This window comes from Nicotiana tomentosiformis, chromosome 9 (assembly GCF_000390325.3).
Source record: "Nicotiana tomentosiformis chromosome 9, ASM39032v3, whole genome shotgun sequence".
Taxonomy (NCBI): Eukaryota; Viridiplantae; Streptophyta; class Magnoliopsida; order Solanales; family Solanaceae; genus Nicotiana; species Nicotiana tomentosiformis.
In genome coordinates this window covers 14,727,291-14,752,304 of record NC_090820.1, presented here as the reverse complement: position 1 = coordinate 14,752,304, position 25,014 = coordinate 14,727,291, and the positions used below count along the sequence as shown (strand labels likewise).

Genomic DNA, 25,014 nt, shown 5'->3' with positions numbered 1-25,014 from the left:
AATACATGTGAATACACTATCGTAACAACTGAATAGTAGCTATAGAAGTAATTATGTATATGATAGCTATATGAAGTTAATAGCCACTAAACAATAGTTAATAGCCACTAATTAAAGCTCAAAATTGTAATAGAGCTACTTTTCATGGACAGAAGGTGCAACTGATTTATAATTATTAATTAATCACCAAAGAACCAACAAAAAAGTACATAAGATATTCTAATTATTAATATGACACATCACAAGTTCTGAAATTGGTTGGAAACTGAGTTCCCACTCCTGGAAGATAAGGGCACATCATTCGAGCTAGACTGGGTTTGGATAAGTGTAGATTTTCAAGAACGGGAAGAAATCTCTTGTGATAATAATCCACGCTTGAAAAGTATCTTAATGCCTGAAAGTTGGACAGGATGGCCCTTAGGATTATATTGCCCTCATTTTCTTTTTATGAAATACAAGATATGGAGATAATGCACTATACCCCCAAACTATATCCGAAGTTGCTACGACATACCTTATTTTTGCGGGAGTCCTATTACCCCCCTTAAACTTTTTTAAAGTGAAATAAATGTCACCATAAGTGTCGACGTTGCATAGAGAACCAAACATTTGGCAAGCGGTGAAATACACGCGTTGTCACATGTAATTTCGTATTTTTTTATTTTTTAAAATCTATTTCATTTTCTTCCTTTTTCTTTTCTTTTTAATTCAAAATGAAATGAAATATTATTTTGTATTTAGAAAATAAATATTTTTGTATGAACCTGAAAAATTATTAGAGGTGTTGTGTATATTCAGACGTCGTTGAAGTTTTAAAGTTGAGATTCAAGTGCTAAACTCATTCTAAATCCTTAGTGGTAGATGAGATTCGAAAATGACAAAAGAATTTTGAATCCACCATTGTTGAACCTTGAAAAATATTGAAGAACAAAAAAATAGGTTTGTTAAAATTCGTGGTTGTTGGCCAAATTGATCATTGGGGTATGATGATGATATTGTTGTGAAGTTGTAGATGAAATTTGAGCTTGATTTGTGCTGATTTAGTCGAGGTTTTTGAATTTTAACACCAAAAATTAGATTTGAAACTCTTGAAAATGGCTAATAAAATGGGGATGAAGAGCTTTTGAAAATCAGCTTTGGAATTGACACATGGTCATTTCGTATAGGTTAGAGCCCCTTTTTTAAAGTTCTCACGCGCTTGAAGGAGCTATTCTCACGCAGTGCTCCACGTCAAAGAACTACGAAAAAAGTTTCGTTTCTGTTCGGGGGGGGGGGGATAGTGCATTATCTCTTACTCACTGAATAATAAGAAAGCTATTTTCACCATGACAATTTCAAATATTCAAGGATTGCACGTTCTGTTCTAGAAAAGCTAAAACAAATTTTCAACTGTGGGTTCATCCCCATAAATGAATAAAGCAAAGAGGAGATTGTGGGGTTCATCCCCATACTGAAAAAGTCCAAGTTGCCAAATTGGACTTGGACTTGGTTGCCAAATTAGGTGGGCGTCAGTTTCAACCAATACTTCATTTTGATTGGTTGAAGAGGTAGGTCATTTCTCCTATAAAATGAGAGTTTTGGCTCTCATTTCTACACACCAATCTCAAAGGAGAAATATATATATATGAGAGTTAGAAAGAAAGAGTGAGGCTTCACAAATAGGGTATCATAAAATAGTCTGTGAGAAAAATAGAGAGTGAGCGATATTGTAGTGAGATGGAAATATCAAAAGAGGGTTATTTATTTTGAGTGTTGTAGTGGTCTTTGGAGCATTTTACTCGGATCTACAAAGTATAGAATTCCTTACTATAGTGATATCAGTTGCTCGTCTCGGGGCCATGGTTTATTTTCCCTAATACAAAAGTGTTTTCCACGTAAGAAATCTTGGTATTGTTGTTGTAAACACCTAATTTTTGACTATATTTGAATTTTTATCACCTTCTACTATGTAAATATTTTTAGAAATTTAATATATATTATTTTAGCTTTGTTACATTTTTTTATATAGGTTAAGAATTAAAAATAATTTAAAAGGTCAAATTATTATTATTATTATTATTATTATTATTATTATTATTATTATTATTATTATTATTATTATTATTATTATTATTATTATTATTTATCTTTATTTTTAAATAAAAAAATTATTTTTCGGATGGGAATAGAATAATAAAAAAATTAAAAGTATGGAATAAAAAAGTAAAAGTAAAAGTAGGTGAAAATATTTTTTTTAAAAAAGTAAAATAAGTGAAAAAGAAAAGTAAAAAGTGAAAATTTAAAAAAATAAAAGTAAAGGAAAGTGGGGAATTTATTTTATTTTTTTTCTTTTAAAAAAAAAAAAGAAAATGGGAAGTGGGATCTTTTTAATTAACAAAATAATCAAATAATCAAATATGTTTAAAACAAATCTGAAAAATTCTGAATTGTTTTTCTTTAAATAGAAGGGGAAAATGGGGGAGAAGGAGAAAAAAGGAAGGGAGGAGGGAATTGAGAGAAATTGTTTTTCTTCTTCTACGCTAAGAGAATTTCTACTCGTGTCATTCTTTCTTCGTCTTTCTTTCAAAAAATCCAGCAAGTCATCACCAAAACCCAACAAAAATACTTCATAACATCCCTTTTAACACGCCAAAAAATGGAGTCAATAGTCGAGGTCGAGGATTCCGTTGGAGCTCCGTTCACTAGGTTTGATGTTATTCGTCGCTTATGCTTGTTCGACGTTCGTCTGAGTTATTGTATTTGTTCTTGGAGACTCATTTAATTAAAAAATTTGCATTAAAGGTTTATTCTTCCCTCTGTTATTTTTATCTTATTTCATGTGATTTTATTTATTTGCCTTTAAACTATATAAATAGTAATGTAAGTTAGTCACTAAATGTTATATGCTTAATCATGTTTTTGAAAATATGGTATTCAAACTTGCTTTAAAGTTGAAAAGATTTGGACCCTAATGAGTTTGATCTTCAATTGTTGGGTTGTAGGATATTGGTATATGATGGTTTATTTATTCAAATATCTAAAATCATACACTTCTTCCACAAGTAATTCCATAATTCATGGCCTTCACAATAATCTCAAACTTAGGAAAGAAACAAATCATGAATGCATTAGAATGCTTTTGGCATACTCTTAATTAATTGAATCATCGTGATTATGTATACGTTTACGTGACATAATTACGATTCCCAAAACTAAAATCAAGGTATGCATTCTCGCAACTTTGGGCGAAACAACCTTAAATATAATAAAAATGCTATTAATTGCGTGCACGTGCACGAGACATGATTTTGGCACAATAAATAAAACGGATTCACACACGTGATTCATTTCAAAGATAATTTCATATTTTAATATAAAAGCAGATACATAAAACATGAAAATTTTTGGGGTAAAAGTCCCCTATTGAAAAAATTTTGTAACTCACAACAATCCATAACGCATATATCTTTTGGGGTAAAAAGGAGGTGTGACAGTTGTCACTCTTTTATTCTTGTTAATTACTGTATCTCAGTGCTACATTATTATTCCGCTTTTATTACTATGAGTATTATTTCTGTAGTGGGTTTATTCCTAAGAACTGGTATCAGAGTACAAGTTCTGCTCGCTCACAGAAGTACTATTCATTGTTGGTAGTACTATACTCGGTGAAAAGAAAAAATGTCCGGAGTAAAGTAAGAGGTAGCAAAATTCAACAGAGATAACAGTTTCTCAACATGGAAAAAGATTTGCTCATCCAACAAGGTTTACACAAAGTACTAGATGCTAATGCCAAAAAGCCTGATACCATGAAAGCTGAGGATTGGGCTAACTTGGATGAAAGGGTTGCTGGTGCAATCAGGTTGCACTTATTAGATGATGTGGTAAATAACATCATTGATGAAGACACTGCATGTGCCATTTGGACAAGGTTAGAAAGCCTATACATGTCCAAAACGCTAAAAAATAAATTATACCTGAAGAAGCAGCTATACGCCCTAGACATGGGTGAAGGTACAATTGTTTTGTCACATTTAAATGTATTTAACGAACTAATCACACAGCTCGCTAATCCCGGAGTGAAAATCGAGGAAGAAGATAAAGCCATATTTTATTGTTGAACTTGTTGCCATCTTCGTACGATAATTTGAACCATCCTGCACGGTAAGACTACCATTGAGTTGAAAGATGTCACATCGACTCTTCTACTCAACGAGAATATGAGAAAGAGGCCTGAAAATCAAAGACAAGCTCTCATCACAGAAGGTAGAGGCAGGAGTTATCAAAGGAGTTCGAGCAACTATGATAGATCTGGAGCTCGTGGGAAGTCTAAAAACCGATCCAAATCAAGAGCCAGAAATTGTTACAATTGTGATCAACCAGGTCACTTCAAAAGAGATTGCCCAAATCCAAGGAAGGGAAAAGGTGAAAGCATTGGCCAGAAGAATGATGACAACAAAACTGTCATGATGCAAAACAATGATAATATTGTCCTCTTTATAAATGAGGATGAGGAATGCATGCACTTGTGAGTCCTAGAGTCGGAATAGGTGGTTGATACAACAACATCTTACCATGCCACACCGGTAAGAGATATTTTTTGTAGATATGTAGTATGTGATTTCAGCACTGTGAGAATAGGTAACACAAGTTACTCAAAGATTGCGGGGATCGATGATATTTGTATCAAGACAAATGTCGGACGCACATTGATTCTAAAGGACGTGCGACATGTACCTGATTTGCGGATGAACTTGATCTCGGGAATTGCTTTAGACCGAGATGGATACGAGAACCATTTTGCAAATAAAAAATGGATATTCACCAAGGGATCATTGGTGATTGCAAAGGGAGTTGCTCGTGGCACATTGTACAGGACAAATGCAGAAATATGCCAAGGTGAATTGAACGCGACACAAGATGAGATTTCTGCAGATTTGTGGCACAGAAGAATGGGTCATATGAACGAGAAGGGATTGAAGATTCTTGCCAGGAAATCACTTATTTCTTATGCCAAAGGTACAACGGTAAAACTTTGAGACTACTATTTATTTGGTAAGCAGCATAGAGTCTCATTTTAGACATCGTCTGAAAGAAAATTGAATATACTTGATTTGGTATATTCTGATGTTTGTGGTCTAAGGGAAATTGAATCGATGGGCGGTAATAAATATTTTTTTACTTTTATTGATGATGCTTCACAAAAATTATGGGTTTATATTTTGAAAACCAAAGATCAGGTGTTTCAAAATTTCTAGAAGTTTCATGCTATGGTGGAAAGGGAGACATGCCAAAAGCTAAAGCGTCTCCGAAGTGACAAGGGAGGTGAGCACACTTCAAGGGAATTTGAAGAGTATTGTTCGAGCCATGGGATCAGACATGAAAAGACAGTTCATGAAACCTCACAGCACAATGGTGTAGCCGAAATGATGAACCGCACCATAGTGGAGAAGGTGAGAAGCATGCTCAGAATGACTAAACTGCCTAAGTTATTCTAGGGTGAAGAAGTTCAGACAGCCTGTTACTTGATCAATATGAGTCCATCAGTTCCGTTGGCGTTTGACATCCTAGAGAGAGTTTGGACTAACAAGGAGGTGTCCTACTCGCATCTGAAGGTGTTCGGTTACAGAGCTTTTGCGCATGTACCAAAAGAGCAGATAATAAAGCTAGATGATAGATCTATTCCCTATATATTCATCGGATACAGAGATGAAGAGTTCAGATACAAATTGTGGGATCTTGTAAATAAGAAGATCATCAGAAGCAGAGATGTAGTCTTCCGAGAAAGTGAAGTTGAAACTGCTGATGATATGTCAGAGAAGGCCAAAAATGGTATAATTCCTAACCTTGTTACCATTCCTTCTTCTTCTAACTATCCCAAAAGTGCAGAAAGCACGAACGACAAGGTTGCCGAGTAGGGGGGAGCAACCTGGTGAGGTTATTGAGCAGGGGGAGCAACTTGATGATGATGTCGAGCAAGTGGATCACCACACTCAGGGAGAAGAACAACCTCAACCTCTGAGGAGATCAGAAAGGCCAAGGGTAGAGTCATGCATGTACCCTTCCATAGAGTATGTCCTCATCAGTGATGAGGAGGAGCCAGAAAGTCTTAAGGAGATGATGTCTCATCCATAAAAGAACCAGTGGATCACAGCCATACAAGAAGAGATGGAATCTCTACAGAAAAATGGCAAGTACAAGCTGGTTGAACTTCCAATGGGTAAAAGACCACTCAAATGCAAATGGGTCTTTAAACTCAATAAAGATGGAAATGGCAAGCTCGTCAGATACAAAGCTTGATGGTTGGTAAAAGGCTTCGAGCAGAAGAAAAGTATTGATTTTGACAAAATTTTCTCACCTATTGTAAAAATGTCTTCTATTCAAACAATCTTAAGCTTAACAGCTAGCCTAGATCTTGAAGTGGAGCAGTTTGACGTGAAAACTGCATTTCTTCACGGAGATTTGGAAGAGAAGATCTATATGGAGCAGCCAGAAGGATTTGAAGTAGCTGAAAGGAAATACATGGTGTGCAAACTGAATAAGAGTCTTTATGGGTTAAAGCAGACACCAATACAGTGGTACAAGAAGTTTGACTCATTCATGAAAAGTCAAACTTACACAAAGACATATTCTGATCCATGTGTATACTTCAAAAGCTTTTCTGAAAATAATTTTATTATATTGTTATTGTATGTGGATGGCATGTTAATTGTAGGAAAAGATAAGGGGTTGATCGGAAAGTTGAAGGGAGATTTGTCCAAGTCATTTGATATGAAGGACTTGGGGCCAACATAACAAATTCTGGGTATGAAGATAGTTCGAGAGCGAACAAGCAAAAAGTTGTGGTTGTCTTAGGAGAAGTACATTGAACGTGTACTGGAATGCTTCAACATGAAAAATGTTAAGCCAGTCAATACACCTCATGCTAGTCATCTAAAGTTGAGCAAGAAGATATGTCCTACAATAATGGAGGAGAAAGGGAACATGGTTAGAGTTCCTTATTCTTCAACATTCGGAAGCTTGATGTATGCAATGGTATGCACCAGACCTGATATTGCTCATGCAGTTGATGTTGTTAGCAGATTTCCTGAAACTCCTAGAAAAGAACATTGGGAAGTAGTCAAGTGGATACTTAGGTACCTAAGAGGTACGGTAGGAGATTGCTTGTGTTTTGGAGGATCTGATCCAATCTTGAAGGACTATACAGATGTTGATATGGCACGTGACAATGATAACAGAAAATTCACTACTGGATTTTTTTTACATTTTAAGGGGGAGCTATATCATGGCAGTCGAGGTTGCAGAAGTGTGGCATACTCTCTACAACTGAAGCGGAGTATATTACCGCTACTGAAGCTGGCAAGGATATGATATGGTTAAAACGGTTCCTTCAAGAGTTTGGATTGCATTAGAAGAAGTATGTCGTCTATTGTGACAGTCAAAGTGCAATAGACCTTAGCAAGAACTCCATGTACCATGCAAGGACCAAACATATCGACGTGATATCTTACGTCGATTCAAGAAATGGCAGAGAATGAATCTCTAAAAATCTTGAAGATTTATACAAGTGAGAATCCCTCAAATATGTTGACCAATGTGGTACCAAGAGACAAATTCGAATTGTGCAAAGAACTTGTCGGCATGCACTCAAGCTAAGTCCAGCGTTACCTCCTTTGGGTGAATGGGTCTGGAGGGAGAGATTTGTAGGGTCCATCCCCATAAATGGATCAAAGAAAATAGTGAGATTATGGGATCCATCCCCATACTAAAAAAGTCCAAGTTGCCAAATTGGACTTGGACTTGGTTGCCAAATTAGGTGGGCGTCAGCAAGAATGCAAATTTTCAACCAATACTTCATTCTGATTTGTTGAAGAGGTAGGTCATTTTTCTTATAAAAGGAGAGCTTCGGATCTCATTTCTACACACCAATCACAGAGGAAAAATATATCTGAGAGTTAGAAAGAAAGAGTGAGGCTTCACAGACAGGGTATAATAAAATAGTCTGTGAGAAAAATAGAGAGTGAGCGATATTGTAGTAAGGTGGGAATATCAAAAGAGGGTTATTTCTTTTGAGTGTTGTAGTGCTCTTTGGAGTATTTTACTCGGACCTATAAAATATAAAATTCATTACTATAGTGATATCAGTTGCTCGTCTCGGGGCCGTAGTTTTTTTTCCCTTATTCAAAAGGGTTTTCTACGTAAAAAAATCTTGGTGTCGTTGTCACTCTTTTATTCTTATTAATTACCGCATCTTGGTGCTACGTTATTATTCCGCTTTTATTATTGTGAATATTATTTCAACGGGGGGTTTATTCCCAACACCAATGTATACTCAAGAATACATAACATGGTTTGATAACATTTATTTTGTGTTGAGGAAACCACTGTTCTCAATTTTTTTAGATGAGCAGAACTTGAGGTGCTTATTTATAATTGCTAAAAAGATGCATGTTACAACTGGTACAAGAATACTTAATTGAACTCGCGAGCACATAACCACAGGCACACTGAGTAAAACACCAGGAAGATGATGAAACATTTCTGCAGCAAATCCTGTCACTCTTTTTGTAAGTTGAAATGTGACAATAAAGAAGTTCCATCTAGCCCTTTGTTGTATAGATAAGTGACATACTCTTTTCTGCGTGTTTCTCGGTATATTGGAGGATTTTCCTCTGATAACAACTCCTTGATTGGACCATATAATCTTGATTCACTGCCTTCTTGAAAATGCATTCTGAAAAAACTTGCCACTGAAATTCTTGGTCCTACATTTTTCGCTAGCACTCTATGAAGAACGCTTCTGAACTTATCGTTTGTGATTTTGTGATCAGCTACAAAACAAAATGGAAAGTAGTGAATTAATTGATCAAGTTTGTAACATTTACAACTACATAAAAGAATTTTACCAATGTGAACTTGCCTGCATAAAATCTCCAATGTTCACTATTAATGATGCATATTAAAGGAAAGAAACCATACTAATAGTAAGCATAATATATACCTGCAAACCTCTGGCATTTCTTCGGGATGAGGAGGATTAGGAGCCATGACACCGTAAAAGGTGACTCTCCAGTTAGCTGTTTTTGCTTTGTGTAGATCAAAATTGGTATTGTAGGTGAACTTTCTCGTATCATCACGAGAGTAGAACTCTTTCTTCACCTCAGAATCCTGCTCGTGAAAATGGCGAACGCCTTCTAATACTTTCTCCATAACACTTGATGGGATTTCATGGTTGACAATTTGGAAAAATCCCCAGTTTTCAGTTTTCACAAGCATCCTTTATTTCTCGGACAATATCAGCTCGTTGAGCTGCACTTTTGCCCGAGCCTCCTAAATCTATGACTGGAAGGGTAAACTTAGTAGCTGCATCAGAATCTGATTTCTATTCAATAACAGGCTGGTTGAGCAAGAATATGCGCGGTAACTTTGTGACACCAGAATCCAAAAGTCCCTTTACACCAACGTTTGAATCATCAAAGGCTTGAACTTCACTTTTCCTATCATATTCAGAACTCTCATTTTGATCAGTTCTACCATTATTTGAGCCAAACATCTTCCTTTCTTTAGAGGAAAACTCAACTTTTGACTATATATTGAAGCAAGATTTCTAATGAAACATTGAGGATATTATAAGGGTGCTTATGAGATAGTTAATATTTTTCTATAGCTTTGGAATCAGATTCCATTAGAAAGCAAAAACTAAGAAAAGGAAATAGAGAGATTTTGGAACTAACACTTATGTGTCCAAACTTGTTTTCTTTCAATTAATTACATGATTTTGGAACTGTCACTATGTTATGTCATATATTGAAGAGGAACTAGTACTTATTCTCCAATTGCAGGGGACAAGGAGGAAATATAAGACAAGAGATTAAAAAGACAGAAATAGAGAGAGCACTCCAAAGTGGAACACGTGTTATTTTCGACTAAGAATAGCACCACAATATTAAAGTAAGGAAACAACAACAACAACAATAATAATAATAATAATAATAATAATAATAATAATAATAATAATAATCGTGTTCAACTTGTTGCAGAGAAGCTAGTAGCTATCCTCCAATTGCAGAGAACAAGGAGGAAATACAAAAAAGAAGATTAACAAGAAATTGAATCATTCCTTCAAATTAAAACCATGAAATCCTTTATAATTACCATTTTCAGGAAATGTTTGTTTATTTTGATAACAATAAGTGATATGAAGTCCAACTATACTGGTACTCTTTCCCATCATATTTTTTTCTTACAAGGAAATTATTTTACAACCGTAAAATATCAAATAAAAAACTTTGCGCGGAAAACATAGTATGTTAAGTAACAATTCACTTCATTTAAAAGCTAGCGCTCTTGCTATTTGGGGATTCAAACGGTTTTTTCTTTTATGTCAATTTTTTAAATATTTTTCAGATGTTTAATTATAGATATTTGTTTGGACATTATATAATTCAACATCCTCCTTCAATTGTAATCCAATTTTGCTCTGCTCGTTATCCCTTTTGGACTAAACTTCAGCTCGATAATGATATCGAGTCTTGTCGTTGATCGGTCTATTGGCTCGAAGCTCGACGTCCCTACTTCGGAATTCGACCGAGCTCATCATGTAGATATCCTTCGATCGACACGTCCTCCTTAATATAGTTTAGGCACAATCACATGTATATAAAGACTTTTATCATAGTTTAAGACTTTCTCTGTACAATCACATGCAACAGTAGAGTAATTTTTTTAGTAAAGCTCAAAACTCTAAAGAAGCATTTGCAGCCTTAGTAATATGTGTTAAGATTAATTATTCATCTTAGCTTAGCTTAGTTAGTTACTGGAGCAGAGTTATTAGTGTTAGTTAGCAGTTAGAGGAGTAGTTAGTGGTTAGTTAAGTGACAGCTGTAGAAGCTTAGTTAGCTGATTTTATTTCTTCATTTTCCTTATTGTTCTCGTTTGTATATAGTGGACACTCCACTCACTTTTCATTTTTCAGTGAATTGAAATTCCATAAACTTCGTCTATCTCCTGCTTCATCATTGTCTTCACTGTAACCTCCCATGGCATAGAGGTTCAGATCTCATCACCATTGAAGCTCAACTAAGCTTTGAGCTACTGCCTCATTGAGAAATCTGATATGGTATCAGAGTGAGAAGCACAAATTTGGACTCGTCTCTCTGAATCTGTTAGTTCTAATTTCATCAATCTCGATTTCAACTAAATCGCACACATGCAAGTTCACTTTTCCATCGATTTCAAGCTACAATTGTGAAAAGGTTATGTTCTGCTTCTGAATCTGTAATCACTTGGAAATCGTTGTTAGATTTGTAATCGCTATTTTCTAGCCCTCATTTGTTTAGAAATTTTGTACTGTATGAGATGACTATTGTCGAAGACAGTGATCAATCTACACCGTCTATGGCTGAGTCTCCTAATCAGTCAAGTGTTGATATCAGTAGTCCCTTGTATATGTATCCATCTGATAATCCCGGAGCAGCTTTGGTTCCTGTTCCATTTGATGGCTTTGGATATCGACATTGGAGAAGGGGTGTAATATGAGCCCTATCAATGAAAAATAAGCTGAGATTCATCAATGGGGAATGCAAGAGACTAGATCCAAATTCATCAAAATTTCGATTATGGGAAAGATGTGATGACATGGTCACTTCATGGATTATGAACTCATTAGCTAAGGAAATTGTAGATAGTGTTGAGTACGTAGAAGATGCAGTTGAATTGTGGAGAGAACTTGAAGATCGATATGATCAAACAAATGGAACAAAACTATACCAGATCCAAAAGGAAATCAATGATTTATCCCAAGGAGCCCTTGATATCACTGGTTACTACACTAAGATGAAGAAGCTATGGGAGAAACTCAACACTTTGATTGCCAAATCCCATTGCACTTGCAATTGCACATGCGGAGCTAAGGAAAGCATGCACAAAACTGAGCAGGATAAGAGGTTGATACAATTTCTCATGGGATTGAATGAGACATACAATGTGGTTCGAGGCAGTATACTGATGATGAATCCTCTTCCTACAATTGCCCAAGCCTTTTCTTTACTAATTCAAGAGGAAAGGTAGAGAGAAATCAAGCCAATTGGTCATTTAGCTCTAGAATCATCAGCCTTGAATGCTAGCACAAACAGACCTGGGTCATTCATGACAAATTATTCTCCCAGTAACAATCACAACAACAGGAACAGACCTTTTTGCGATTACTGTAAGAGACCAACGCACACCAAAAAAAAATGCTACAAGCTTCATGTATACCCTCAAAGTTTCAGTCAGAATCAGAATCCAAACATAAATCAAAACCAGACCTCTAATTTCAATCAAAATCCTAGGCAAAATTTCAACTACAACCACAATTCCAACAGCAACCAGAATAATAGGTTCAATAGAGGAAATAGAGCAATGGCTAATGCACATGTAGCAACCACTGATACACAACCTGCTGAGACTGAGAAATATGTTGCTCATGATAATGCTCAAAATGTGAGTCTCACCCAAGGGGAATACAACCAGTTGGTGAGTCTACTGCAGCAGTTTCAATCAAGAGGAGGGAGAGATTGCACAACTAGTGCTAATATTGCATCAGGAACAACAAACTTTGCAGGTATGATAGCTTGTAATTCCTCCATTGATTTTGGTAAACTGTCATGTGAATGTTTCAAAAACAAAGCTGACTCATAGATTATAGATTCAAGGGCATCAAACAACATGATTTTTAACAAATCCTTATTAACCAACATAATAGCTTTACCCTATCCTTTATTAGTTGTACTTCCAAATGGCTACATGGTAAAGGCGACAGAAATTGGTAGTGTGATGCTCACTCCTAAGATCACTCTAGACAAAGTGATGTTTGTTCACTTCTTTAGATACAATATAATATCTGTTCATTCTTTGGCCTCTCATCTCAATTGTCTTGTTGCTTTTATTAAATATTGTTTCATACTGCAGGCCCCTTCAATGAAGAGGCCTCTGGTGATTGGTAGAGTGAGAGATGGGCTGTACATCCTGTGCCCAAGCTGTCTGAAGAGGAACAGTACAAGCCCTGCAGTAAAGACTACTCATACCTTGTCCACTACTTCTACTTGTTGCACTTGTAACACATATTATCCCTCTCATTCTATTGTAAATAGGCCATTACATATCAATAATTGTGTTTCTTCTTATCCAGTTGTAAATAGTCCATGTGCAAATATTGAAGAACAATTTTCCTTTATAAGTCCATCTTCTGAGGTTCCTAGTATATTCTCTATATGTTGAAAGCAATATAGATGTGTTGTGGCATAATAGACTTGGACATGTACCCTTTGTCAAATTGAAAAACATTACTTCTATACCTGTCACTTTCTCCCAAACAACCCTTCAACTGCACCATTTGCCCAATGGCTAGACAAGAAAGACTGCCATTTTCTCAGAAAACCAGTACAACCAATAGAATCTTTGAAGTTCTACATGTTGATCTGTGGGGTCCATATCATGTCCCTACACATGATAGATATAAATACTTCATAACTATGGTGGATGATTTTAGTATATCTACTTGGACTCACCTTTTATCCAGCAAAAGTAATGCTCTTCAAATACTCAAAGAGCTCATGAATCTAGTAGAAACCCAGTTTGGTGTAACTATCAATTCCTTAAGGTCAGATAATAGATTAGAGTTCACTAACAAAGAAGCAAGTATGTTGTTTCAATCTAAGGGGGTCATCCATCAAAGAACATGTCCCTACACACCACAGCAGAATGGTGTGGTGGAAAGAAAGCACAAATATCTCCTTGAAATAGCCAGAGCTCTTCTCTTCCAATCCAAACTACCTTTAAGATACTGGGGTGAATGTGTTCTTTGTGCCACCTACATTATAAATAGACTACCTTCTAGTTCTATTAACAATCAAACCCCATATGAACTACTGACAAAAGAAAGCCAAAGTATTCTCACCTAAAGAACTTTGGTTGCTTATGTTATCCTACTGTACCAATACCACACAGGGACAAGTTTGAAGCCAGAACAACACCACATGTGTTTGTTGGTTATCCTTTCAACACAAAAGGGTACAAAGTTCTGAGTCTAGCCACCAGGAAAATTCATATCTCCAGGGATGTGGTATTTAATGAGTCCATATTTCCTTTTGCAGTCAATATGAACAAATCTCCTCAATCATCTGTCCCTCATCCAATTCCTTTTATTGAGTCCCTATGTGAGCAACCTTCTGATAATACAAATATCACACAAGTGTCTGAGAAATTGAATAGTCAAAGGAGTGCAAATAACACATCTAATCCTATGTCACCTGCACATGTAGCTTCCCCGTCACATTTTGTAGTGCCCACTTCTTCACTGCCTGATTCACCACAATAATACTACACTGAACAGACTCATGAAGAACCTGTCCAACTAATAAGGCAATCATAAAAAACTCATAAATCACCTATCTATCTGCAAGATTATGTACATTTCTTTCCTCACCTCAAAACAAATTTTGTTTCCCTAAGTGCTTTATTCTCTGTGAACCACCATATTGCCTCTGATCTACTAACTGCCAATAGTCAGACTCTTGTGATAAATGTTTGTCATGACAGGGAACCATCATCATATGAGGAGGCATCCATTGATCCTGCATGGTAAGCTGTAATGACACAGGAATTTGAAGCACTATATTCCAATCATACTTGGGACCTAGTAATCTTGCCACCTGGAAAGCAGGCAATAGGTTGCAAATGGGTATACAAGGTGAAGCACAAAGTAGATAGTAGTATTGAAAGGTTCAAAGCCAGGCTGATTGTTAAAGGCTACATTCAACATGCAGGAATTGATTATACAAAAACTTTCTCACCAGTGGTAAAGATGACAACAGTGAGGGCCTTGATAGCTACAACAGTTAAGAAAGGCCGGTCCATATCTCAGTTGGATGTGAACAACGCTTTTCTCCATGAAGACCTCAATGAGTAGGTGTACATGCAAGTACCACCTGGGCTAGTTTTAGACAAACCAGGATTGGTTTGTAAACTGAATAAATCTCTTTATGGTTTAAAACAAGCTAGTCGACAATGGCATGCAAAATTGACTGAAGCATTGTGCTCAAAGGGCTATATACATTCCATGTATGACTACTCACCTTTCTACAAAAGAAATGGAGAATCCTCAGTATATGTTGCAGTGTATGTGGATGATGTACTACTCACTGGAACTGACCAATAGGAAATTGCACAACTCAAAGCATTCCTACATGAACAATTCAAGATCAAGGACCTGGGGCAGCTACACTACTTCCTGGGTTTGGAGATTATGTATAAAGATGATGGGGTCATCATATCTCAAAAGAAGTTTGTGTTAGACTTGTTAAAGGAGTACAATTGTTTGGATCACAAGCCTTGCTCTTCACCTTTGGATCCCACTATAAAGCTGAAGGCCAGAGAAGGCACAATACTGAAGGACCCTACCTATTATCGAAAGCTAGTAGGTAAACTGAACTTTCTAACTAACACCAGATTGGATATTGCATATAGTGTTCAACACTTAAGTCAGTTCATGCAGTAGCCCATAGAAACCTATCTGAAAGCAGTATTTCACCTGCTCAAATATCTGAGGAATGACCCTACCTTAGGAATTTTCATGTTAAAGGATAGAGATCACACAGTTAAAGCTTATTGTGACTCTGATTGGGCAGCTTGCCCGGATTCTAGGAGGTTCATTACTAGGTTATTTAGTACTACTGGGTAACAGTCCTATCAGCTGAAAATATAAGAAACAAGAGACTATATCTCTATCCTCTACAGAAGCAGAATATAGAGCTTTGAGGAAAGTAGTGAGGGAACTAGTATGGTTGAGCAGACTATTTGAGGAACTGACTGTCCCATTTTCCTTGCCTATCTCAGTCTTTTATGACAGTCAGTCTGCACTGCACATTGCAAAGAATCCAGTGTTTCACGAAAGGACCAAGCATATAGAAGTGGATTGTCATTTTATGTGTGATCAATTACAAGCAGGCTTAATCTCTCTCCACCACATTAGAACAAACAATCAACTCACATATGTTTTGATTAAAGCCCTGACTAGAATCAAGCACAGTGCTACATTAGGCAAGTTGGTTGTGTTCACTACACCTCCAACTTGAGGAGAGGTGTTAAGATTAATTATTCATCTTAGCTTAGCTTAGTTAGTTATTGGAGCAGAGTTATTAGTGTTAGTTAGCAGTTAGTGGAGTAGTTAGTGGTTAGTTAAGTGACAGCTGTAGAAGCTTAGTTAGCTGATTTTATTTCTTCATTTTCCTTATTATTCTCGTTTGTATATAGTGGACACTCCACTCACTTTTCATTTTTCAGTGAATTGAAATTCCAGAAACTTCGTCTATCTCCTTCTTCATCATTGTCTTCACTGTAACCTCCCATTGAATAGAGGTTCAGATCTCATCACCATTGAAGCTCAACTGAGCTTTGAGCTACTATTTCATTGAGAAATATGATATAAGGAGGTTAGGTACTACATCATTCTTTTCAGGTATTAACTAATATAGGCAAAATGGTCTCCGGGCCATTTAAACTTGTACTCGTTTGTCAACCATGTAAATGAATTTAAAAGTTTTCCATTTAAACACTTGTACTTAACAAAATAAGTATCAATAAACACTTCTGACCATTGACCAAGTCTATGTGACAACAATATGTGTGACTTGGCAATAGTGTTTGCATATCATGCAAATCAGACACGTGAGAGCAATTTTCTTGAAAATGAAAAGAAAAGATAAAAAGTAAAAAAGAATAAAAAATTCCCAAAACCCACCCGACACCCCATCTCCCCATCCCCTTTCCCTTTCTTTTCTTTTCTTTCCCCTGAAATCATGTGTCCTTTTGTTTCTCTTTTTTTTTTTTAATCTCCATTAGAGGCTTTGAAGCTCTTCACTACATAGCAATGGTGTACCTATGCTCCATTAAAATATCCCCAATAAACCAATGGTCTGACTTCCCAAACATCACAATATCTCCTAGACCTACTAACCTTTGTCTCCTTTCCCATTAAAACTGCTGAAAAATACCCAAAATCATATCATTCTTAGGAATCAAAATAGATAGCCATTTTTCTTCATTAAAAGCTTCACTGCAAAAAATTAAAATGAATATCATCTTTAATTTTTTCTTGTTTGAGAGATTGTCCACGGTAAATAAAAAATTTAAGTCTTTCAATGGTGACTTGTTGAGGCAATGGCTAATTTTACTGATATAAGAGGTCTTTTGAGAGGAGAATTTTTAAGATAAAGAGAATGGAAAAAACAAATTAATGATGATAGAGTATTGAATATGGTGGAATAGTGGTGGATCGACAGGAGCTTTGACTACGAAGAAGACAAAAATTAATTTTTTTAAAGAGGAGGACAATAACAATCTGGTAAAATGATTTTTCATTTAAAGTAGGACCCACAGATTACACAAGTCAAAGAATAAAAGACTTAGTATATGATGTGTCAGTCATGTCCAGGCGAGTGAAGAACACGTTCAGTCAGATGTGTTTATTAGTATTAAGTTCATCAAGTAGAGGTGTCCAAATGGAAAATATAAAAGTTTATATATCGGGATGACAAACCGGTGCAAGTTTAAGTAGATACGGGGTCGTTTTGCCACTAATATACAAGGCAGGAGTCAGGGGCGGAGCCAGAGTCCGACTATGAGTTCGGCCGAACCCAGTAACTTTGATTAAAACCATGTATGTATCTTAGAAAGTTCATTGAACATATATAAATTATTAATTCAGAACCCGATAACTTAAAAAGATTCGACTTCCGAACCTATATGTTTGAAATCCTGGCTCCACCGCCTCTCGCAGGAGTTATGTCTAATCTTTGTCACCACAAAGTGGGTTCTACAACAAAAAAGTACAATGGGTCAAACTAAAATTGACCACAATGCTCACCAGCAGTACTTACCGCATAACATTAAAGCGCGTCACTTGCAAAATAGAGAAAAAGAGGACATTTATAAGATATTTTGGTGGCTTGTGAAAAGGATTTTTTTTAAAAAAGAACACTACTAGAAAAACATTAATTTCTGACTGAAATTTCCGACTGAAAATGAAGTAGTCGCTAATGGGACTAATTTTGCGACTGTTGTAGTCGGAAACAAATCTGAATTTTTATTACTTTTAAAAAAATAAAAATTCGACTATTATTCCGACAAAAATAGTGTGAAAATAGCGCGTCAATTTCCCTTGTTCACTTTTGCTACCGATTTAGTCGGACAATAAAAAGTCAAAAATATTAGTTGGCCAACAAAGCGTCGGTCGCTAAGTTAAAATTAAAATGGTAAAAAAAAATTAAATGGTTTTGTGACCACGTTAGTCAGAAATCTAAATTTAATATTTCACTAAAACCTTATTTCCCCAATTTCTGCGCGCCCTATTTCCCCAATTTCCCTCCTCTCTCTCTCTCTCTCTCTCGATATCTTCCACTTCATCTCAGCGGCTGACAGAGGTCGGGCGAACGAATATTTCAGGTAACTGCACACCACCCAATTCTTTCTTTACATCTTCACTCTCATTAGCGTGAATGAGTTGCAGTGATATTTTTATAATTCTCATTCATTGCTGTAATCATATCTTGTTAAGACATTGTTTCTCTTTTCAATCCATGTTGTGTTATGCTTCTTATTGAAATTTCTAGTAATTAAAAAGGGGGAATTTCTTTTGTAGTGGTGATTTTTCCTTTCAACAAAGGTTGTTACTGTTTCTTACCTAGAAACTGTTGTATTCATTCTCGTCTAGTTAGCTTGTTAATTAGCCTTGACCCTTTTCAAGCTTTTCATATTCTGGGAAAGTTTTCTCGAAAGATGTTAACTGGACTAGCAAATATGTAAACCTGTCGATTCTTTCGTTTTCCTTTTTTTTTTAAATACATTTTATTTTCTTCTTCAGTTTGTTTCATCGCTTAAGGTACTCCAGCTTTTCTTGTTCAAGGATCTTGTTTGGTTAATATGAAAGTTATGGTTTTACTAGAGGCTGGGACTCTACAAGTTTCTGGAAATCAAATGTTTTATGTAGCTTATTGTAGAGAAAGTTAGTCCTGAAGAATTAACCCAAATAGCTGCAATCCAACCGCTTAAACTAAAAATAGCTAGCAGATGTATATGTATAATTCATTTATGATATGTGTATGACCATGCATAATATGTGGTATAATATATGTATATCGGCTAGAAAAAGTAAATAATGAATGCGGTTAGTTATTTGTGTAAAGATTCCTCTTCGACCACTTGTTTTCTCCTACTTTGGTTAGATTTTTAAATATTAGCATTAAAATTTGACTCAAGCTCCACTGTTACCTTTCTGGAAAAAACGAAGGACTCAAACTTTAAAGTCTAGATTATGACCAAAACTCGCCCAATGTAAGTTGTAAAATTATAGCTATGTTGAAGCCCAAGCTTGTGACAAATGCGTGCTTTTATTTCTTACATTAGGGGTATGCTTTCTTGAAAGTATACTTTCTTGAAATACACTAATTCAAATGCTTTTACTAGTAAAATATACTTTCTTGAAATAAAATGAGGCTACTTTAAAAGAATGAAGCTCAAATGGAATTCATACTTTCTTGTGGAGAGCTCTTTCAACTTGAATATGCTTAAGTAGAATGTATTTGTGATTAGAATCTGCTTAATTAGAATGTATTTGTAATTACAATGTATTTGTGTAGATGGCTTGTGTTAAACGATCATAATACTAATTAATATATATTGTTTTAAATATCTTGGATTTATTTTGTGTAGATGGAGCTTGCACATCGTAGATGGATGTATAATCGAATTTATCCTAATCGTAGTGGGTTGAGGGAGGAATTTATAGAAGGGGTTGCTGAATTCATGGCTAAAACAAAAGCACTTCATAAATTACTCAGTGAAGGGGTGATTAGGTGTCCTTGTATGAAATGCAAGTGCGAAAAGTTATTACAACCAGATGTTGTTAAAGTTCATCTTTATAAAAAAGGATTTATGGAAGGAACATCCCGTACAAACATGGAGGAAGATCCCGCCGATGAACGTGAAACAAGCGAGGAAGAATCATTTGATGAAAATGAAACAAGCGATGAGGAAGAATTACTTGATGAAAATGAAACAAGCGATGAGGAAGAATTGCTTGATGAAAATGAAACAAAATAATGAATATCAATCAAGCGAAGAGGATTGGCATGTTGGTTTTTATGTATTTTCGTTTTCATTTAATAAGCTGAAGAATTTCTTTACATTTTTTATGTCTTAACATATTTCATCTAATGTTTTTAATATACTTATGTTACACAGATGGCGCCGGGTAAAAAAAAGAAGATAAGACACGATACCCAGCTTCCTCAGTACACTTCAGGTCCCATGACCTCGTCTGTGCCATTTATGAGTCCTTCTCCTCATCCTCCTCATCCTCCGCCTCCTCCTCCTCCGCCGCCTCCTCAGATTATTTTTGTTTTGATTTTAACTAGATGCAATTGAACTTTATCTAACTTATTTTTTTTTGCAGGAAAAGGAAAAAGTGAGACTTGTGACTTATGCTGAGGTCTTTGAGGACAAACATATGAAAAAGAAAAAGGATGGGACAAGAGAATGGGTCGAGCCGCGTGCTGCGAGGACATATGTAAGATCCTAACTACAAGATTCTCTAGTTTCGTCTTTTGGTTTTTTATTGGAGATGAAAGAAGTAGCTACATTGAAAGAAGTATCCATTACCTGATAATTAGGCAAAGGGAGAAATAACTGCAAAATCAATACAATCAGTTAACAAGAAATGAATCTATGTGTTTTGCTTGATCTAGACATTAGCCTAGTGGGCACTTAGAAAATCAGAACAATCTAGTGTAACAAGTGCACTTGGCAATTTTGTCAATAAAACAGAGTAGATATTTTGATGTTCTGAGCAACTCTTAGCCACATTTTATGTATAAATGTGTTGAGGAAGGGGACCCAAAATTCCCATATGCTCATATGGCATAAATGCTTTTGGCTTTTGTTTTCCTTAATTTTATTTCCTTTTAGAGGCATATAGATATAACCATTTCTTTTCCCTATATGCATGTTCTGTTTCTTGGACAACTAATAATTGAAAATCAACTTTTCAAGGTAGGGTTCATCCATTCCTTTTCTAAAAATCTAACTATGAATCCTACAACTCAAAACAGCTGCTGATGCAAATTTTCAACACAACGGACTTTCTATTTTTCCATTTTCTTTTCATTTGAACAGATAAAAATTTGAGGATATCATTTGACATAAAAAAGAAAACTATTTCACAACCTAAGATATTTGACAATTTTCCATAAAAGCTAGGTAAATCTTTCATCTTGGAAAGGGAAAAAAATTGGAAACTTAGCAGACATGAAATCTTTGCAAGAATATATTACTCAGTTGGCAATGCTCTCCATCTAGAAGACAAAGTAGGTGGAGATTGACAAGAAAGTACCATGGTTTTCACAATAAGCATATCATACCAATAACAAATTATTTTAAAAATCTTAAGGCCAGTGAATTTGTTGCCGGGGAAATTGGTAAAAACAAGGCCTTCTAGATCACAAATACTACAAGGAAAGGACTTTTGAACACTGTTGCTGGATAAATCAATATATGTTAGGGAAGCAAGAGCTGACTATCTATTACTATCTATCACAAATACTACAAGGAAAGGACTTTTGAAGCAGTTTTTTAAAGGATTATCTATTACTAGCAGGATCTTTAGTCTTGCTATTCATCTATTACTAGCAGGATTCTGACTAACTTGCTAACATTTTTCATGTATATATGTATCTCTTTCTCTGGTTGTGAACAAAATTATCAACTATCTGTGTTTTTTTGAAACGGAGGTAAATTATTATCACTTTATTGCCAACTTGACCATAGTGAATCAAGAATATCAAACATTTTAATTTCAGGAAGCCTATCAGCAACGTTTTGAGGAATGGCTTCAAAGTCAACCCGATTCCGAGGATGGTAGCTCAACCCAAGTGTCTCTCAATGATATAGCTTCAATATGGACGGAGGTAGTTATCTGTGTTTTTTTGAAACGGAGGTAAATTATTATCACTTTATTGCCAACTTGACCATAGTGAATCAAGAATATCAAACATTTTAATTTCAGGAAGCCTATCAGCAACGTTTTGAGGAATGGCTTCAAAGTCAACCCGATTCCGAGGATGGTAGCTCAACCCAAGTGTCTCTCAATGATATAGCTTCAATATGGACGCAGGTAGTTAGTGGCGCAAAGAAAGGTAGAACCTACGGTCTTAGATCACAATATTCCGTTTGTCATTCTACGACATTGTTGTCCGGTGATGCGAGTTATTCGCAAGATCAAGAAAAGGTGGAAGCATTACGAAAAGAAGTTGAAGAGTTGAAGGAGGAACGGAAAGAAGATCGCGCAAATTAAACAAATTGCAGAGTCTAGTGAAGAAATTTATTAGCGGACGTCCATTTGATCCTTTGAATGGCGAGGATGGCGGGGATAATGAGTTTTAGTTTGTTATGGTTATGATGTTTGAGACATTATTATTTGTTGTAGTTGGATGTTTAGACTTGGTAATATTTACACTTGACTATGATTGTAATGTTTTAGACTAGATTGAATGGTGCTAGAATGTTTAACTCTTTTTGGATGTTTTAGTTACAAGTATTTATGTTTTGCATTTTATGGATTTGATTAGTTGCAATGGTGGATAGATTGGTTGAAATGGCGGATTTATTGGTTAGCATTGTGGAATAATTGGTTGGCATGGTGGATTAATTGGTTGTTGTATATTTGAATTGGCAGGTGGTACTGCTTAAAAAAGAGCTGGAATTTGGCAAAGAATTCCCAATTTTCCGACTGATTTCCGACCATAGTAGTTGCAAAATGGATCAAAATATTCCAGATTCAGGAACATATGCGACTATTGTAGTCGGAAATATAAATAAATAAATAATTTTAAATTAGATTTGCGACCACGGTAGTCGGAAATATAAATAAATAAATAATTTTAAATTAGACTTGCGACCACAGTAGTGAAAAAATTCAAATAAAATTAAATAATATTATAATTATGTATACCTTTTGCGACCGAAGTAGTGGAAAAGTTAATATAAAATTAAATTTAATTTAATTTGTTTGTGACCGCGTCAGTCGGAAAATTAACTACATTTATTAGCCGTTTTCCTATTTTGACTTTCCGACCGCTGTAGTCGCAAATTGCGGACGGATTCGGTTGCAAACTATTTCAGATCAGCTATTTTGCGACTACGACTTTTCGGCCTGAATATAGTCCGAAATTAGCATTTTCTGACCACTTTCTGACCGTTTTTGTAGTCGAAAAATAGCCATTTTCAAGTAGTGAAAGGACGATCATAAATTTTTGGCTCTCTGATCAAGGTGAAGTAATGGAACTAATTTTCGGAACTGAAAGCAAAAACAGAATCTTGCCGGTGCTTATGGTGAGCTCGGGTTGAAAGCAATGCTGCTGAATAGTAATGGCAAATGTGGCAGCCTCTCAATTCATATCTTTGAGATTTTTATGATATTTTTAGATAAATAAAAATATTCCTAATCTTTACAGCTTAATCTTTTAAATGAGGCGATCAAACACAGTTCAACATGGTACTAGATCATTTAAAGGTTTCAAGTCTCACTAAAACTCATTATCAAACAGTATGTACTTTCATGTGCATGGCCCAAGAAAAAGAACCAGGCCTGCACGAGGAGGTGTGTTTTTGATATAATCAAATAAATAAATGTGATATTTCCCTATTAGTTTAAACATTTAAAAGAGACGGTCACACTCAATACAATAGAGATGACTTATTAACTTAAACTTAAACTTGTAGATGAGGTAGTCACGTATAGTTCGACATAAATGACTCGGATTAAGAGCCAGATCTTTTGACACGAGCTGGAGTTCCTCAGTAGTAATGTGTGTTTAAACAAGAGGAATGGAGAAAATAAGATTTTGTCAAGTATGATATACATCCATCAGTCATAAACCTTATGCTTAGAGAAGGACAGAGAAAATCTGGAAGAGAGAATCTTTTGTCTTTCCTTTTGTTTATCCAAACCTTCTCTGAATTTCAAACTTGTTTTCAGTACTCATTAGCAGCAGTGATAAGTTATGTGTCTTGTTATGTTTTGATGATCTAACAAACTTAATGATAAGAACCAGATCGGGAACCTGTTACACATCCCCAATGTGCCAAAGCACAACAACTTTCAAATCGGGCACAAGTTCCAATAGCTAGAGTCAAAGAGACGACGGAGGGAACAAATGGACATTAGTTCCCCTGCTAACAGTAAAGTCGCTGCAACTGTTCCTCTGCACACACGCAACAGTGTGAACAATGCAGCAGTCACTTTATGGAGCATGCCTTGTACCGGATATTTGCTTGCATCATCCAAGTGACATCTCTTGGATATTATTAACATGAAGCAATGAAGAAAACATACACTTGCACATTCGAGAATTAATCAAATTTCCTTTCAAGTGTATTGACATCTTGCAAGTGACTTCCAGACTTCAAGAACAAAGAACAACATAACGAAGGACATGTTTCCAACATTGTGTTATTATATGTCCTTAGTTGTGTTGCACCTTTGTTAAAGTGATTTACTTGTAATTCCTACTTAACTTAGCTAGAAGCATTGTGTAGGAAATCATTTGTAAAACCATAAACCTTGTGTTTGTGTCTTGGCTAGAGTTAGTTAAGTTGTGAGCTTTGTAGTAGAGTTATTACAAAGATGCTTGTAATAGAGTTATTACAAGTGAGTGAGGGATCAAAAGTTTAATTCCAAGGTTACAATATGTTGTAATCTAAAAGTTGCTCGGTTAGTGAAATTGAAATCCTACGAGTGTAGGTCGTGATTTTTAATCCCATGAGCTGAGAGTTTTCCACGTAAAACTCTGTTGTGTCATTTACTTATCTCTTATTGTGTGTATTCTGTGGAAACTGATAGAGAACCAATTTCTCTATACAGTTTGGTGACCCTAAGTTTCTATCAAGTAGTCATGTCACGCCATACTATTAAAAGAAATAGAAACTATACAGATAGAACAAGAG

The 25,014-nt window shown here is 35.6% G+C and overlaps 1 protein-coding gene, 1 long non-coding RNA gene and 1 pseudogene across 4 annotated transcripts; 2 read left to right on the top strand and 1 right to left on the bottom strand.

Annotated features, from left to right (window-relative positions):
* Positions 1-8,913: 8,913 nt before the first annotated feature.
* Positions 8,914-9,665, bottom strand: LOC104103983 (probable 2-oxoacid dependent dioxygenase; annotated as a pseudogene).
* Positions 9,666-11,523: 1,858 nt separating this feature from the next.
* LOC104103985 (uncharacterized) lies at positions 11,524-12,045 on the top strand. Its single transcript, XM_009611957.1, has one exon. It carries the CDS (start codon positions 11,524-11,526, stop codon positions 12,043-12,045), a length of 522 nt encoding a protein of 173 aa, XP_009610252.1.
* A 6,291-nt stretch (positions 12,046-18,336) lies between these two features.
* Positions 18,337-22,619, top strand: LOC104103981 (uncharacterized). Of its 3 annotated transcripts, XR_688029.3 has the most exons (6): positions 18,337-18,459; positions 19,726-20,146; positions 20,257-20,317; positions 20,468-20,581; positions 21,870-21,977; positions 22,076-22,619. It is a non-coding gene; the product is annotated as an uncharacterized lncRNA (long non-coding RNA). The 3 variants fall into 3 exon arrangements; XR_011411317.1 differs by having other exon boundaries at positions 20,257-20,581; XR_011411319.1 differs by having other exon boundaries at positions 20,257-20,581; positions 21,870-22,006.
* The last annotated feature ends 2,395 nt before the right edge of the window (positions 22,620-25,014 follow it).